The sequence below is a fragment of the Anas platyrhynchos genome, chromosome 11 (assembly GCF_047663525.1).
Source record: "Anas platyrhynchos isolate ZD024472 breed Pekin duck chromosome 11, IASCAAS_PekinDuck_T2T, whole genome shotgun sequence".
Classification (NCBI taxonomy): domain Eukaryota; kingdom Metazoa; phylum Chordata; class Aves; order Anseriformes; family Anatidae; genus Anas; species Anas platyrhynchos.
This window is the reverse complement of record NC_092597.1, coordinates 15,209,762-15,226,684: the sequence shown is the minus strand read 5'-3', so window position 1 is coordinate 15,226,684 and position 16,923 is coordinate 15,209,762. Positions and strand designations below refer to the sequence as shown.

At 43.5% G+C, this 16,923-nt stretch overlaps 1 protein-coding gene across 1 annotated transcript in view; it reads left to right on the top strand.

Moving 5' to 3' along the window:
- The window catches only part of HDGFL3 (HDGF like 3), a 39,013-nt gene that overhangs the window by 8,541 nt on the left and 13,549 nt on the right, over nt 1-16,923 (top strand). The window contains exons 2-3 of the mRNA XM_038185038.2: nt 13,864-13,940; nt 16,773-16,911. Coding sequence (XP_038040966.1) covers nt 13,864-13,940; nt 16,773-16,911 — 216 coding nt within the window. The remainder of the gene's footprint in view (nt 1-13,863; nt 13,941-16,772; nt 16,912-16,923) is intronic.

Sequence of the window (16,923 nt, the reverse complement as noted above, 5' to 3'; positions counted from 1 at the left end):
TTGCCAGCTCTAGTTTGGCTGTTTGAATAGAAGGCATCATGTAACAAAAGAGGAAAAACAGAGCAAGGAATGTCATACGCCAAAGAATTTCTTTAAGACGATCAGTTAACAAAGCATCCTACATCCAGCAGAGTAAGTAGGGCTAAGGAGGAGGGAAAAGATTCCAGACTGTGTAGGGACCTTGCAGGATCACTGGTGTCACTGATGTCAGCTAGAAAACAGCGTGTAAGTCTTAAGAGTCAATAACTTTGTACTTGTCAGACTCGGAAAGCACCTACCTGTGAAGCCACGTGTAGCAGAAGTAAACCCACACAGAGGCAGTGAGTAAAAGAAACTGTAAGTCTGGGAGAGCTCAAGGCACAACTGCACAGTAATGCAAACCATTTCTGGGAATCAATCCCATATCAAATTGGATTATAAAATGTATAAATAAAGTATATATTGAAACTTGATAATAATTCAGGGAGTGACCTTACAGAGATTTGTAGCATATAGACTGGAGATGCAGTCTAGGTGGGAGAAGCAGGAAAGTGCAAATGGAGGAGCAAATGCTATGGTTGCAAAGAACAATTGTGGGGTTACAGTCCTTCCCCTGATGTGCTTATGCATTCTGCATAGAAACTCATTGGATTCAGGCAGCTTTTTTTGCCATTTTCTCTCAGCATTGTGAATCTTACATAGCACAGTGTTCGAGCCTCCATGCAAGGGGTGCTGTGAGCCAACCCCGTCTGTATTCCGGAGGACAGGGTGTCTCCCTTAGCGGGTGTCTGCTTAGCCTGAGGAAAACAGACAAACCAGGAATCCAGGTTCCAGCCCCTGGCTGTTGCCCAAGTCCCTAACCTATTGTTCGGTAACCAGGAGGCAGCTCTTCAGCTCCTCCTCCACCTATCCCTTTGGGAAAACTTTCGCCACCAGGCCCTTACAGTTTGTCTTTCCTATGGCACATATCAGTGTCTTCTGTGGGGAGGAAGGGAAGAAAGCCCCGATCAAGTGGCATTTAAATTAGCACGTGTCACAGGTTTGCTGTCCTGACAGAGCAGTGGAAGATGATGCCAGAAGGCAGAGCTCTGCCCCAAAAGGAGCCTTGCATCCTTCCCCTTCTTGAGAGGTTTTGCCTTTGGGTCCCACTGCTTTTGCAGAGGCCACCCAAGGGCAATGGCTGAGGGGTTCCCAACCAGCAGGCATGGAGGGATGGGCTTTGCACCTCCCTGCAGAGGCGAGGCTGCCCGTGCATGGCCTTTATTCCTTGGGAGACCATTTATTATTAATCACTGTATGTAAATCAAGCCCTCCAGCCCCATTGATTGGTTTCATGCTGTGCTGACGTAAATGTGTGTGTGTTTTCACGAGCTTCCTGCAACTGGTGAGCAGCCCTCGCGATGGTCCTGCATGGGGCCGAGCGGTTTCCCTGGGTACAGTCACACCACGTGAGGGCTGTCTGCCAGCCCCCTGGCAGGACGTGTGTTTGCATGCGGGGATTTCTGCACATTGCCTTGACCTTTGCAGCACGTTGGCTGTTCGAGTGCGACTTGTGGTCCACCGTTGGCTTCCTGTAGTATTGCTGCTTCCAGCTTTCTCTCTCTTACATTGCCAATCCGTTTTTTCCCAGATGTGTTAGCTTTTTCCTTTTGCAAGCTAAATTTTGGGTTACTCGCAGCTCGTATTTCTCACAGACCTAGGGCTCTGTGAGTCATTTGTCATATCCGTTTTGCCGTTGCTGGTTTCAGCGGAGTGACTGCATGTTTATCCACACACGCACAGGAGCACAGGAGAGTACCTTGGGCTCAATGCTTGCAGAGGCTCCTGGCGTCCTGTCCTGCGGTGCCTCTTCCAGAGCACGGCAGGCGTTAGGTGAGGCAGATCCGGACGAGGAATACAACCCAAGCAAGGCATCTCGTGCCAGGCACTGTGCCATGCTGTGGTGGCGTCTTTTGTCATCGTTTGCTTAAACTAATCACTTGCTCGTTGGGTTTCAGCCCAGATATCCTTCTTGCCATCTGAGCCAACGTACATTTGTATTTCTGCAAAGATTTATTGAAGCACAGCTATCTGGGATGCAGTGAGGAGCGCTCATTCAGGGTTATTCCATTATTGTGGAGGTGTTTGTGAGATGGAGGTCCCTGGAATGTTAGCACCGTACCGATAGCACTACATCCCCCTACCCACCCGCAGGCTCCTGCTGGGCATCCCGAGTGTTTTGTGCCCGAGCAGATCCAGCTGCAGGGCTGGAGGCTTACTGCCCTGCTTCTTACAGCAGAGCGGAAGGAAGACGATGCCTTTCCCATCAGTTTGCTCTCTAAAGACCATGTCCCAAAGCAAGGGAAAGAGTTTAACTGCATAAAGATTCCTTGATTTCAGTAAAACCATTTACATATGTGGTGCCCTGCCTGTAGAAACACAAAGTAGGACCGTAGCCTGAGGGAGAAGGCAGGCGTTCATCTTAAAAAAGTTTAAAAATAAAAGATGACATTCCATACCGCGGTGCCTCTCCAAATACCAGGGCTTTTGAAAGATATTAGCGGTGCAGCGAACTCAACAGATAATTCTTTTCGTATGGTGTCTGGATCAGGTGACTCACATATGTTCACATTTTCAGGTACTCGCTTTTGCTGCTTTTTATCAGGAGTTATTTTTCAAAATCTTCCTCTTCTGCAAACTTTATTTTTCTTTGTCACAGTCAGTATTCATATCACAGCCTTTAGAAGAAGGTAGCATAAAGTTATTAAGCCTCGTGGCTAGAATTTTAATGTCTGCGATGATTTATCACCGGTAATAAGCCTGTCCTGTCTATTAATGTTTTGTTTTCTCTGTGTTTGTTTGAGAGACGCTGCTTTGGAGCTTTTCATTGCTGTTAAGGGAGCAGGTCGGTTTTCTGAGCAGGTTTTTTTTTGAATTGGTGCTTCTGGTAAAATGGCAAGGATTCCATGTTAAAAGGTGAACGCAGATTAGAGGAGACGCAGTTGTCAGACAGGGCTCTTCAGCATTACAACGCTGTGAGTGCTTTCTCCTGGTCTTCTGCAAGATGCTTTGTGCCATCTCCTGCCTTACAAATGAGTGGATTCACCTGTGTGTAATTGCTGTGCTATTGTGCTACACGGGATCTGATCACACAAAGGCAAAGACTTTGTTTATGGTGCCAACTGCATGCCCAGCTATGCTTCCAGGATCAGCTCCTAGCTGTTACGTTTTTAGAAGCCCATAATAATAAAGATTTTAGTGGCAATATGGAATGCCAGCTTCTTCAGTAGATGTGGAAGCAAGGGGAGCAATTTTGTAACAAGAAGCTTTTACTTTTTCAAAACAGTTGCTGCTAGATGAAGATGTTAGTTTACTTCTTTGTCAAAAGTCAGCAATATGCTTGACCTGGTGTAGTAACAGGGGTGGCAGAGTCATCTCTACAGCCAAAAGTGTGCTGTCTGCATGACAGATTTTATTGAAAAGGGCTGCCATCATGCGCAGTTCCTGTGAGATTGAGCTGGGGATCTTCAGGATTAAAAGCATGAACAGCATGAGCTAAAACTCTTTGGCTGTGAAAGATGATTTGGGCATGTCATGTGCCACCACCAATGCTTTAAGAAGTAAAAGCAAGTGATAACTAAAATTAAAATGTTGAATACCGGCCTGAAAGCCTTATGACTGGATTTCATTGATTTGTATGAGGTGTATGTAAACACAGTACCTGGATCCCAGGATAAATCTGTGTGTTTAGTCTTCCCTAATGTCCTCCCCAGTTCCAGATATGTGTCTCGTTAACCAAGTTCTCTCCTCTGTGTAATTGCCTTTTCCTAGTTATTTGCGCAAGATGAGTCAGAACAACACGCTGTTTCTTTACAGCTGCTTTATAAAACAAAATGGTAACCTGATGTAAAACGTGGACTTTTTTTTGCCAAGCTGCCAATGGAGAGTGCTAAGCTTCCTTGCTCAGTATGGATGCTATTCCTGATACAGAGGTAAAGGGTGTTTTAAAAATTTAGTATTAATGTATGCGGGAAAACAGCTATTACCGTTCCACAGATGCAATTTGCCCCTGACAGCCTGTATCCTTTAAAAATCACCGCTCCTTTAAAATTAATCCTCTGGTTGCCCCTCAAAGTCAGTTACAGAAATGAGACAGAGTAATGGCCAGAAGCCCTGGTGGTGTTTGGAGAAGGAAAGTAAGAGAAAATCAGAAGCTTTTGGAAGAAAGCAGATTTCTGGAGTAAGTTTTGTAACTTCTGTAATACAACTGCTCCTGAGTCACTGGCTTTTGTAGGTAACTCATGTTCGTGGAAACACCATATTCTGGGAAGTTTTTTAAAGGTAACACAAAATACTGACACATACCTCATACACAAATTCAAGTTAATTTAGTGGACAGAAAGAGAGGATGTTCCAAAGTAAGTCTTAAACCTACAAGTATGTAAACATGTAGGCAAATTCAAGCCCATAATTAATAAGTAGAGATTAAAATCTAAATCAAAGAGAGTACTTGCATGCTTAAAACTTACATTTACGGTTTCTGATGTGAAATTGTTAAGTAAGCATATTTTTTATAATAATGGGCATGCCACCCTACAAGTCTGGTCACTACCATACTGATATATCCCACTTGTCTCTGAGGTTAATGCCACTTACAGCTCCAAAAAAGTGCGTCTTTTTGTCTTTCACGTTTTTGTTTGAGTGATTTTTTTCTAATCTGGCTTAGCAATTAGGATTTAAGTTCCTAGGTCCATATGTACATATGGGAATGCTTCAAATATTTTAATGCAAAGAGTTTCATTCCTGTAGGTTGCTGCTTGAGGATTGTTTTGTTTTGTTTTGAGAAAAATGTTCATTTTGATAAACAAGGTTGTTATTTTTTTAGGGAGTATCTAAGTAAATATAAGCAACATTATGTTTTTGGTTGAATCTAAATGAAGGCTAAATGAAAACTGTCATTCTGAGGTTTTGGAAGCTGAAAAAACAGGCAGGTGGGAAGGAGTATGACTTGGCTTGGAAAAGTTCATTCCTAACTCTCTCTAGGCAGACAGATTAAAATTCCTGAGAGTTTAACCTAGACTGAGGGACTTTGCAGAGAAGGTATTTGACACCGTAATGACAGCAGAATCTAAGCAAGCCCAGTAAAAATACCAAGTTTGGGCCTGACTGCTGCACAGAGACCACTGTGACTGCATGAATCTCTTCTTCTTCTTCAAAAAAAGCCCAGTTGTTGCAGTGACCCAGCCAACCCAGGCAGAAGTTGCATGTTAGCAAAACAGGCTGCTAGTTTCATCGGTTGGCTTGCACCATAGATGGGGCTAAGGCTGGGGGGTAATGACAACAATTATTCACAGACAGTTCAGCTTACAGCAACCCAAGGCTTTCTACAAATGCCGAGCTCTTCTGCAGGTACGAATTTGCAGTTTGTCAGCGGAGTAAACAGGAAATCCTGACTTTGAATGAAAAATTATTGCAAGTCACTCTATTTCATTGGCTCTGCAATTAGATTTCATGGTTTCTCGTTCTCCCTAGACGGAGCACATGTTGTTGTACATGTGATTTGCGTCACAACAAAATAATTGGCCTGGGTGCTGATGGTATTTGGTGATTATTACTCATCCCATAGCGCCAAAATCTGGATTTAGACCTTTGTGCTGCTGAGGAGTCACAGTCTGAATGCACTTGTTCAGTGGTAAGGAGCATTTTGGTCCCCTGATGTAATCCTTAGCTGCAAGTAAGGCTAACAAAACAGGTCACAGAGGACACAAGCAGGAGGTTTTTCTGTTCCCAAAGGCCCAGGTTAATGGTTGCAGCACTCCAAAGTGTCAAACTTGGAACCTCCCTAGCAGGAGCCTTCTAGGTGCAGCAAGGGAACCAGCAAGTGAAGCAGGTCGTTCCCTTCTGCACCTCGGATCTTTGTGTCCACCCTTCATAAACTGAAAGTTCGCACCTGCAGTCTCCATCAGTCAGATTTCCTTACAACAATTCTAGCTGCAAGCTATTGTGTCAATAAGGTTTGTGTACTTTGTGGGAAGCTGGTCCAAATCCTGCAGAGCAGTTCTTGGTGTTCTTCAGCCTGGAAGTTTTGTGCCGTTCCAATTTTTTAACTGACTTTTTAGGGAAGTAAATTGCATTGGAAGAGAAATGGTAAATTAAGCCAGCCAAGTCTGGAGATTGCAGTCTTCCAGAAATTTGCTTACCTTTTGGCTTTAAGTGTGTCAATATGAGCATAAGAACCAGCAACACTTCTTTTTATAACAGCTTGAGCAGCACAGAATGGATCTTCGGATATGTGAAGCAGATGAGCCTTGAGTATAAAAACTGGTTGTGTGGATTTGACCAAATGTCAGTGCCCAAGGCAGGCTGCACCCAACTGAAAAGGTTTTGATCAAGTTGACTGGCCAAAACATCCTATCACATGAATATAACATTTTTCCTTAAAACAAAAACCATCAATGAAAGAGTAAAATTCCAGTGTAAAATGTGGAAGGCCCAGAAATATTCATCAGTTTCTCGCGTTCTTGTGCCATTCATCCACTCTTTCTAACAGAGCTGATACGACAGGTGGCAGGATTCATCTGAGTACTTTGGGGGGTGGGGGGAAATGGCATGATTTTAGTGTCCCTTTGGCTTGCAAGAAGAGAGTGGCAAGAGAGAAATACGGTGTTTGTGCATGTGCAGTCCCCAAAATTTCTCATGTGTTGATGTCTTGACTGTTTAATCAGTGTTTATTTGCTGTATGCCTTCCAAACACATTTTTGTATGTGCATTTCTTGCACACTTTTAATATTTCAAGACAAAAATATTTGTAGTAAGATGATAAAGTAGGATAACCAAATTTTGTCATCAGAAAATGCTTTAATTTGGTGTTAGTGGGCTCACTGTGGTTTGCTCAGGTGGATGTACATTGCAAACAGTATTTTGATACCTGAGGAATAATTTACTTAAAGAAGTAAACACAAAATGCCTCAGGGCTGGCAGTATTTGTTGAAAAGGAACAACCTCTCACCACCTATCCACAAATAAAAAAGTAATTCTGTGAGCCATGAAACTTAAGAAGATTATTTTTCTCTGGCTTTCCTTTATGTGGATTCCCCGTTGTCTAGTGTTGCGGTTAAGCTTGCATTGCAAGCTGTCTCTCAGCATATGGGCTACTGGTCTGTCCATCTTCGGATGGACAGCTTGTTTATCACAAAACATGAGGAAACTTAATATCTCTGGTCTTTCTTCTTTTGTCTGATGTGGCAAAATGAGCTGACGTGTTCCTAAGTTACTGCAGGTGAGAGTTTGACTGAAAATAGTGTGATCACATCCTATCCTTACAGCCTGGAAAAAAAAAACATATCCTAATAGTAGCACTATTGCTTCACTGACAGTGGCAGGGAAACATTTCATTTGGAGAAAATGGAGCAGTTGTGCAACAGTCCAACTTTGGTGTCTGGTCACTGACTGGGAGGATTGCAGCTTGATAACCTGAAATCTTCATCCAACAAAGCTGAAAGTGTTTGTTAGGAGTAATGCCTAGCTTTTCATCTCTGGGCTTCATCTGCTTTATAGGAAGCACTGTACCATCATCCCCATTTGTAAAATTAGAGTGAAGGAGGTGCAGTGACGTGGCCAAGGGCAGCCCAGAGGCCAGTGGCAGAGGCAGCTCCCCTGTCCCCTCGTCTGGCATCCTTCTGTCCCAGCCATGCACGCTGGCGGAGGGCTCGAATCACATGAGTAGGCTGGTTATCTACAAAGTCATGCATATAGATACTAGTCATGCAGAACTAAGCCTCGGCCCCATTTTCATACTGAAGATGAAAGCAGCTCTGCAGAAAGTGTATTTCAACTTTCTGTCTTAAAAAATATGCTGCTAATTAGGGATGTAAAGGGGCTGAACTCAGCTGCAGGACTGCTGATCTTTCCTAGTGAGACATTGCCTGCCAGCATTGTTTGGACTCCAACTAACCCTTCATTGTCTTCTATCTCGACGAGGTCCCGAGCATGCACAGAAAAAAAGGATTGATGTCTTTATATTGTCATTTCTGGCTGTCTGCAGGATACCCTTCAGCCATTTTCAGCAGTGCTCAAAAGTATGCTCTGCTGTTTTTAATCTTGTTTTGCTTTTTGTTTTTGCTGGTGGCACTCTTCCATGCCCAGAGACTTTTTTAATTTTTACTTTTGTAGCTGTGCAATTCCACCTTATTAAGTTGGATTCTGCTTCTAGTCTCACCCTTCACAGAGTTATCTTTTTTAATGGGTGAAAAAGTGCATATGCCAGCATTCCACACCAGGAGTTCTAGTGTATGATGTACATCAGGGAAAGAGTTGTGCTCTGCTTCAAATATCTCGTAGTCCTGATAAATGAGAGTGAAATTCTGCAGTCTCCAACCAGCTTTAGTTGGATTGTTGTAAAATATAAGTACTACGGAATTTGAGTCACAGTTTTTAGGTTGGAGAAGGTTGGATTTTTTTTTTTTCATTTTAGGATCCTCTGGGGGAAAAAAATTAATATTTCACATTTTTGCAGAGCTGTATTTTAAACAATGGTTTAGGAAAGATGCTGCCGTACTGCTAACTCCCAGTAGCACTAGCTATTAAAAATTGTATTAAATCCACGTGAATAAAAATGACATGTTATAGAGAAGCAAAATACCCTATTTTAATAATGTATTTTGAAGAGTATTGCTTTTATCCATTTAGAGCTGTGCTAATAAGCTAACTGCAGAAGATCAAGCTGCTTGCATGTGTTGGGCAATAATAAGCAACTTGAACCACTTTCCAGCAAAAAATACTATAGGCCTTTGCTTGACTGCTGTGCAGTGACTCCAGGGATTTCAGGGGGAGATACAGATCTCTGCAATGCTTCTGTGTGCTTTTGCCAATCAAAGGCATTTACAGTATGTCAAAACAATCAGTGATTACTGCGCTGCAGTTTTAATTCCCTCCTTTTGCAAAATAAAAGGACTTGTTCTTGTGGTTTCAGTGCCCACATAAGCATCTCTGCATGCTGAAGTAAAGCTTTCTTGTCCGTGCATGTGAAGCTGATAGGTATTTTTGCACGATATGTGGGGTTTTGTCAGTGTAGAATTGTGGTGGAGCAAAATGGAGCAAGGTCTGGGAGCTGCTGTGGTCCGAAAGCCACCCCGACAGTCTGGAAGTGCTGCTTCTGAACAGCAGCATACCCGCAACATGGAGGTTGTGTGCCAGCTGTACAACATGACACCTGCTGTCCCTCCAAGTGGAAGGAGATGGACGCATCCGGGATGCCCTTCAGCTGCGGCGAGCAGCGCTGCCCTTGTCGTGACTGCTGTGGTAACGTAAACCTCCGCAGAAAGCTGCTCGCCGTAGACAAACAGAGACTAGGCTGCCGTTCCTCTCTGCGTGTCTCCAAGAGACATGTTTCCCATTTTGCAGGGAATGTAGAGCTCTGCAGAGCAGAACACCCAGGAGGGAGTGCAGCCTCCTCTGCTTCTGCACCAGCCCTCCCAGGGAGCTCCTCCGCCTGCCTGGAAAACGCTGCCTGATCCCACAGGCAGGCAGGGGGATGATTTGTGCTCCTGGGAGCCCCCGTTGTTCTCGGAGGGCAGCTCCGCGCTGCCTTCCTTGCAGGGCTACAGATCTGCAGCCCCAGCCTGACCCACCCTCGCTCCGCAGGCTCCCTCGCCTCAGCACAGCTGCTATGGGAGGAAGGGGCTGCAGTACCAGGGCTGCCAAACCCAGCCCGGGAGAACCAGTTGGAGACACTACCTGAGAAGTCAGCGATTGCTCAGCAGCACTGCGAGCAAAATATTCATGCTGCTTTTTACATGCTAGCCTGTAAACTGCAATGTAAGTAGGCAGATTTCTTGCTTCCCCATCGGTAGTCCCTAGCAACACCGTTTGATAAAGCCCTGCTCTGGTTTGAGAGGTCCAGGCTGAATTTTCTGTTCAGCATTCCTGACCCTAGAAGCCTGGCATTTGTTTACTGAAAGAAAAAAAAAATAGAAAGAAAGAAAAAAAAAAAAGCACAGTTACGTCTTTAAAGCTCTGCTGCTTGGTTGGCAAACAAATGCTGGGAAGTGCAGCTCTGCTGAGGTTGTGCAAAAAGAAAGCAATTGTTATTCATTAAGCAGATGACAGCAATGGGAGTAAAGGGGATAAAACTCGAAATCTGAAACCACCTGCTTTAATTTTAGCCATAATTGAAGCGGCTGCCCATGATGTTGCTGATGCACATATCAGATTTGCACGCCATGCGCTGCTCTCCCTGATTTCTGTGGCAGCAAGCTCCAGCCCACTGTCTGCTCTGCTTCAGGAGGGGATGAATCTCCTGTTTGATTGCAGGTTATAACGGGCACTTTAGAATCTGTTTGTTTCCTTCCAGGAGCAAAATGCAGTAGCAGTCTGGCTCTCCGATAGACAGATGCTTTAGTCATTAGTGAGGTTTCTGTGACTACAACACTGTGCCCTACTATGGGTGCACTTATCTCTTTTGTTCCTGGTTCCAAGCAGTGATGCTTTCCTCGCTCTTGTGCTCACGCGCCCGCTCCCTTTCTCTCTCTCCCTCCCTCTCTGCCTTTGATCTTGCTGATATGGGGAAAAAATATCAGATCCAAATCTTCAGCATATTTAACCAAAACATATTGTAGGATGGGAATAATTTGTGACCGAGTACAGCAGCAGGGGGCTGCAGTATGGTTGCTTGTACTGCTTGCTTTCCATTACTACAAAACAGCAGCAATCATCAAGGAGTGCTGGGGTTGTTCTGCAGCTAAATAAGCACTTAGAGCCTCGGCGTTCATGGAGAGCTAAAGTGGTTTTGCTGGGAACGGATGGGGTGTGCAAAGATCACTTCTCCTGGTCTCTGATGCAGGGATTCTGGTGAAACGGGCAAAAAGAGAAGAGATCCTTCCTAATGGCAGAGAGGGTCTCGTCCTTCCCTAAATTTCCTAGGGTTCTTGCCACAGATTTGAATTGCTGTAACATTGTTGCTTCGTATTTTGACCTCATTATAATACTAAAGACATAAGCCTGAGAGCTGGGGAGCTCGCAGCAAAATCAGCAAAGGCAGGAAAGTCTTGACCTCAGCTGCACAGTGCAGTGTTAGAGTGGGAGCATTATCAGCCCATCCTTGAGCTGTTTAGTGCAGATTTATACTGCATGTGTTTGTACCTCTATGCCAACTTTCAAAAGCTATGAAAAGCTTTTTTATGCTTTCCTGCAATGATACATAGTCAAGGGAGATACTCGGATGAATAAAGAAATATGCCACAAAATGGGGAGCAGGTGAGCTGCATGAGAGATGCCTGTGCTGACCTTTACTGTGTTTGGTGCTGCTCCTTAGCTAGCGGTCGGCGTTGCTGGGAATATGACATGGGGCTTAGCTGCACTTGGGACATTGCTTAGGAGAAGATCCTCACCGCTTCGGAGCGCAGCACGTTGTGCGATCTAAGATCCCCATTCCCTTCTGGTCAGCATTCCCTGCTAAGCATGTCTTCATTCCTCTGCATTACTGATCATTTACAGCTGTTAGCTTTATTTCATGAGAAATTCTTAAAGGGCTGAGACAGTAACTGGACTGCGTTGTTCTGTAATGCAGCCCAGAGCTGGCTCCATATTTCAAGCAACCAAATGAGATTCTCAGTCTAGTCCCAGCAGACATTGTTTGTCTCAGTCACAGGAGTCCACATTTTTCTGGGATCTCATCTCTCTTTGGACATCATCCTTGTCATAATGAAGGGAAAGACAGCTATGGCATTCAGACAGTTGAGGTGTATTACCCCAGTACTTGGTAAACTGCCAGCATAGCCTTTGTTGGTCCAAAATGTAGATACTTCCAGCTTTAAGCAAGCATATGTTGTGTTGCAGAGTGGGACACATTATCTCCCTGATTTGCTATCAGCTTGTAAAGTGAGCTGCAGTGTTTTCCCCTTCATACTTTCTTTCACCGTTAGAGTCTAATACCTGTATTTAAACCATGAATTACTGAGCCAATAATCACATTATGGGCACTTGCTTAAAAAAAAATAGTGAATGTCAGAAAATAATGAGTTCTGGAAAAATATCTTTGGCTCTCTTTCCCCTGTATACTCCTGGTGATGAAGAGGACCCCAAACAGCCTGTGGTGTTGTTCCTGTTCCTGCTTACACACAGCTGAACTAAAACCGAATGCAAGCCTCCATCATCCACCAGTGTGTATCTGCTATATGCATATAAATTCTCCTTTTATTGATTAATTCATTGGCTTTGTTACATGAAAGGTGTGTGTCTGCTGTGCCCACAAGGCATGGATCATCTCCTGCAGCCCGTGCCAGCATGGTGACAGGGCCCCAACACCCACTGCTGGGTGGCAGCTGCTGCGCTCCTGGGTGGTGCCTCAGGAAAGGGACAGGGGATGGTCTGGGAGTGCTTGTACAGCCCCCGATTTAGGCATAACTCTGAGAATACTCCACCTAGGCCTAAAAGATAGCACCCATTTCTTTTGCAGAAAGGAGGCCTGTGGTGCTCCAAACGTTGCTCTGGTTTCTCTGTCCCCTACTGGCGTCCTTTCAGCAAGTCCAAAAGGGCTTGAATTGGTATCAGAGCTCATGCTTCTTTGAGAGCTACGTAGCCAGCAGATGCTTTACAGTGAAAGAGAACATCCTTTGAAAACAATCTGGTGTTTATTAATCAACAAGAATTCAGTGTTTGGGGTCCTTCGGCAGGAAGAGAGAAGGAAAGCACATGTGGGCCTGGCCTCCTGAGTGAAAACATGCAGGTTGCCTCTCCTTGCTGCTCTGAAGAGCAGATTTCTTATAGCACTGGTATGTCAGCACCTAGCTTTCAATTCCAGTGACATTTGGCAGGATTCAATATGCTTATGTTGAGACCGAGTTCCCTGAGAGGCAGCAAGCCATTCACCTGCTCTCTGGTGTTGCCCTGTAGCTGTCTGGATTCGTTAGGCTCTCTTTTCTTAGTCAGAGAGTTCCCTGGACACTTAGTTTTAGACGCCCACGTATGCTCCAAAGTGCCATTTTTGGTAAGGCAGGCATTCAGATCTTATTTAAAGCTGCTCTGTGTTTCTGGTTGGTGTGGGCAGGCACCTGGACTCTTACTGTGTCACAGAAGGCTGAAATGGGTATGGACAAGACCGAGCCCTGGGCCTGCCTGGGCCTTGTGATCAGTGCCCTTGCTCAAAGGCACAAGTCCAGAGTCCAAGCACTGCTGAGCCGGGGGCACTGTCCCAGTCCCAGTTCCTTGCTGTTTCTCAGGAGAGCATCCTTGCCACCCCTCCCTTAGCTGCTGTGTATCTGTATCTTGAGAAATATGAGGACAGGAAGAAAACTTGAAAGAAGAGGTGGAGCACACGGGGGAATGGTGGCCTAAAGCGGTTGTTAGGACAGGCCTGGGGAAGGAGAGTGCCAGACCCTCCTCCTGGTGTGCGTTACACATTTTACATTGGGTAACACCACGACCACCAGGAAGCACCAGTGTGAGCTGGTCTGGTTTTCCTGCTCCGGAGTCTCAGAGATGCCATCTGTTCCCCATTTATTACAGAAGTTATTTAGGTGGCCATGTGAGACAGACAGTGTTACCCTCTGGGCTTCGGTGCCTTTGATGAGGCAGTATCCAAGTTTAACACTTAAATTAAGCGGGCTCGATTTTATTGCCTTCATGTGTTATAATGGCCATGAAATGAAATCAACAAAACTTTTTGTCTGCTCGTTGGTCTTCTGGTGCCTCCCTGAAGTGTTTCTGTCATATGCTGACATTTGTTGATACTAACTATGCTGACCAGCCTGCCTGAAAACCAGCAGCCGTCTCCCTTTCCCACCCCTGCACACGGGGCTCCCCCCAGGGATGCAGGGTACCTGTTACAGCACTCCCGTGGCTTGGCAGGGATTCTGGGATGAGGGGCACCACGTCTGTAGTAATCCTGTTTCTGTTTCTGTCTTACAGATTGATGAACTCCCTGAAGGAGCCGTGAAGCCTCCAGCAAATAAATACCCCATCTTCTTTTTTGGGACTCATGAAACGTAAGTGAATGAACACGATCTGTGAAATGTCTTCCTCCACTTCAGCTGATGTCATCTCCACAAATTTTATTGTAACAAATCCTACCTGAAGCCACTGGGAGACTAGAGAGAGGTCCTATGAGCCTGGCTTATTTGTGTTAACATACAAGAGTGAAACCTGAAAGTAGGCATGGATGCTGCTGTGTGGATGTTATACCATGGTCTAAGGATAAATAATAATCAGTTTCTGTGTTACTTGAAAGTGTTGCCATAAATTTGTTACAGGATCATGTGAACTGAGATGCAGGGACAAAACTTTTACACTTGGGTGTACATGATAGCGGAGACCAGGCTGTCTCTGTTGTATCTGGGCACATTTGGGTTCTTGTCCTATGTGAGAACTCGCTTAGTGGTTGGTAAAATGAAAGGAAGCAGACCCCGGAGCCTCACGCAAGCCTCACATAGCTTTGAAATGTATGCATTCCTTTGAGATTTGTGCTGGGGATATTGTAGGATAGAGCTTTCAGAAGTGATGGAAGAACAGAGCTGGCTGACCTCGTAGGGAGAGAAGGGATTAGAACAGAGAGGGTAAGTTAGGTCTCATAGTGATTGCTACAAAGTACAGACTTTCAACATTACAATTTAACCAGCTTCTAGTCTATTTTAAATTTTAAATTTTGTTTTGCTTTGTTTTGTTTTTTATCACAATTTCCATTCAATTTTGTGTGAAATGTTTACATTTTAAAGCTTTTCCTTCCCCACTTGCAGGCAACATGTTTTCTAGAATTCCTTAAGAAATGGAAACATGAAAAAATGAAATTCTGATGACATTTTAAATTCAGTTTTAGAGGTTTGAAGTTTTATTCACAAATTATTGTTTTTGAATTTTAATGTTTTTCCACAGTATAATAAGGCCCATAGCTCATGCATTATGTTTCGTTTTTAAAATCTTTAAGGACAGCTTCTGCTTCATCAAGATCAAAATAGTCTCTCTTCTTGTTAAAATTTTTCCTACTGTTGCTGTAATGAAACAATCTGATATTTTGATATATTGTGATCCACTGCTACTGTCATCGTTGTGTAATAGTCTAAAAAGAATAAGGATAAGCTAAAATAAACTTATGATGCCTCAAAATCAGAAACCAAAATGTAATTTTATTTTTTCTTAATGAAAACATTTTTCTTAGAAACATTTTGAGAAAAAGAAATCTGACCACTATTATTCTGAAATGAATGAATCGCAGACTGCTAATCTCTTCTGTTTTGGATTTTATTAGCCTGTGATCTGACTATAACATCTGACACAGGAAAGCATTTCATACTTACTACCTTAATAATTTAAGAAGCATAACTGCTAAAAATGAACTGTAGATTGCAGCTTATGAGTTTTATAGCAGAGTAGTAGAAACTGTTACACTCTCCCAGTGGCAATGAATGTATTTCAAAGAAGTGGACACTTTTTCAGTGTTTACCATACATAAAAGACTGTAGAAACATTTCCATGCTTTACTGTTGAGCTAAATTAAGGTAGGTCCTGGTAAATTTCATAAGGTTTTCCTTTGTTGTTTGTGTTAGAACTGTTCTTGTTGATCTTGGGCAGATCTCTGTGCCTGCAGAAGCCCATGTGCAAGAACGGGCAACTTCCTATCTCACAATGATGTTACGAGAATAAATGCATTTAGAGAGGTGGAGCTCTGAGATCCTGTGACAGTAGAGACCACAGAGTTAACTTCAATTGCAGAGATCATCAGGAAAGTAGGGTGGTGATTATAGTGAGGGACAATGTGACATGCTCAGCTCTGGCCATTGGTGACATGGAATCTTCCATGTGGGAATGAAGTATTGTTGTGTTGGTTTTTTTTTGCCTTCACTGTTTTTAATTTAACGTATGATTAGGCATCCCAGTACTGTGATACAGAGAACAGTAAACACACCAGATATAGATAGCCAGTGAAAAGGAAATTATACTTTCTTCAGTTTTACATAAGAATGTAGAACTTTACTGTAAATTATGTAAAAGGAGGATAAATGACCGGTCTTTTTTGTTATTATTATTTTTCCCTGCATTGTGGTGCCTGTGCTTGAAATTAGTTGGTGCAGTGTGTAGCTGACATGCAGCAGCAGAGCACAAAATCCCTCCTTTGCTGTGCTGTCTAAAAACCAATTTGGCCACAAGCACCGTGTGTGTCTCATTGTTTCCTTGTATTACTCATCTGCCTATACTCACCCATTGTTTCTTGTCTTATATGAAATTATAAGACTTTTGGGAAAGAGAACATTTTTATTGTGTTTGCACAGAATCTAGTATGTGGGGGGCTTGATCCATGGAAGACGCTCCCAGGCTTACAGTATAAATAATACTGAGTGCCCCTGCTTTTTCTGTGTAGTGGTACAAGGGGTAAGTTTTTTGCTCATGGGTTCTAGGCATTCCTTAAATGCTTTAGCTTTTCATATGGTATTATTTTTAGGCCTTTCTGGATTTGTAACACATAGGATTGGAAGTTTGGTCCCTTGCTGTTGCAGGCAATTACGTCATATAATCCCTTTCATAAACTGTTCAAGTGCCAGTTCCCAGCAGTAGTTAATATAATAAATGAGACTCGTTTTAGTTGTTTCTAGAGAGACACAGCATGGTTTTGCAACATCAAACATTGGAATGGCGAGCCAATCCATAAAATCAGACTCACAGCAGTAACTCAAAGCCAGTGGTAAATAAATAAATAAATAAAAATGAAGAACACAATGATGGAATGAGCAGAAGAATAGGGAAAACATTTGCACTGTTAATGTTTTTAATTTGAAGAGAAGGAGTTTAAGTCCTTTTTTTTGAATGCTACCTTTGTTAAAATGCAGTGCGTTCCTGGGGCCCAAAGACCTTTTCCCATATAAAGAATATAAAGATAAGTTTGGGAAGTCGAACAAACGAAAAGGATTTAATGAAGGCCTGTGGGAAATAGAAAACAACCCTGGAGTAAAGTTTACTGGATATCAGGTAAATGAGTTT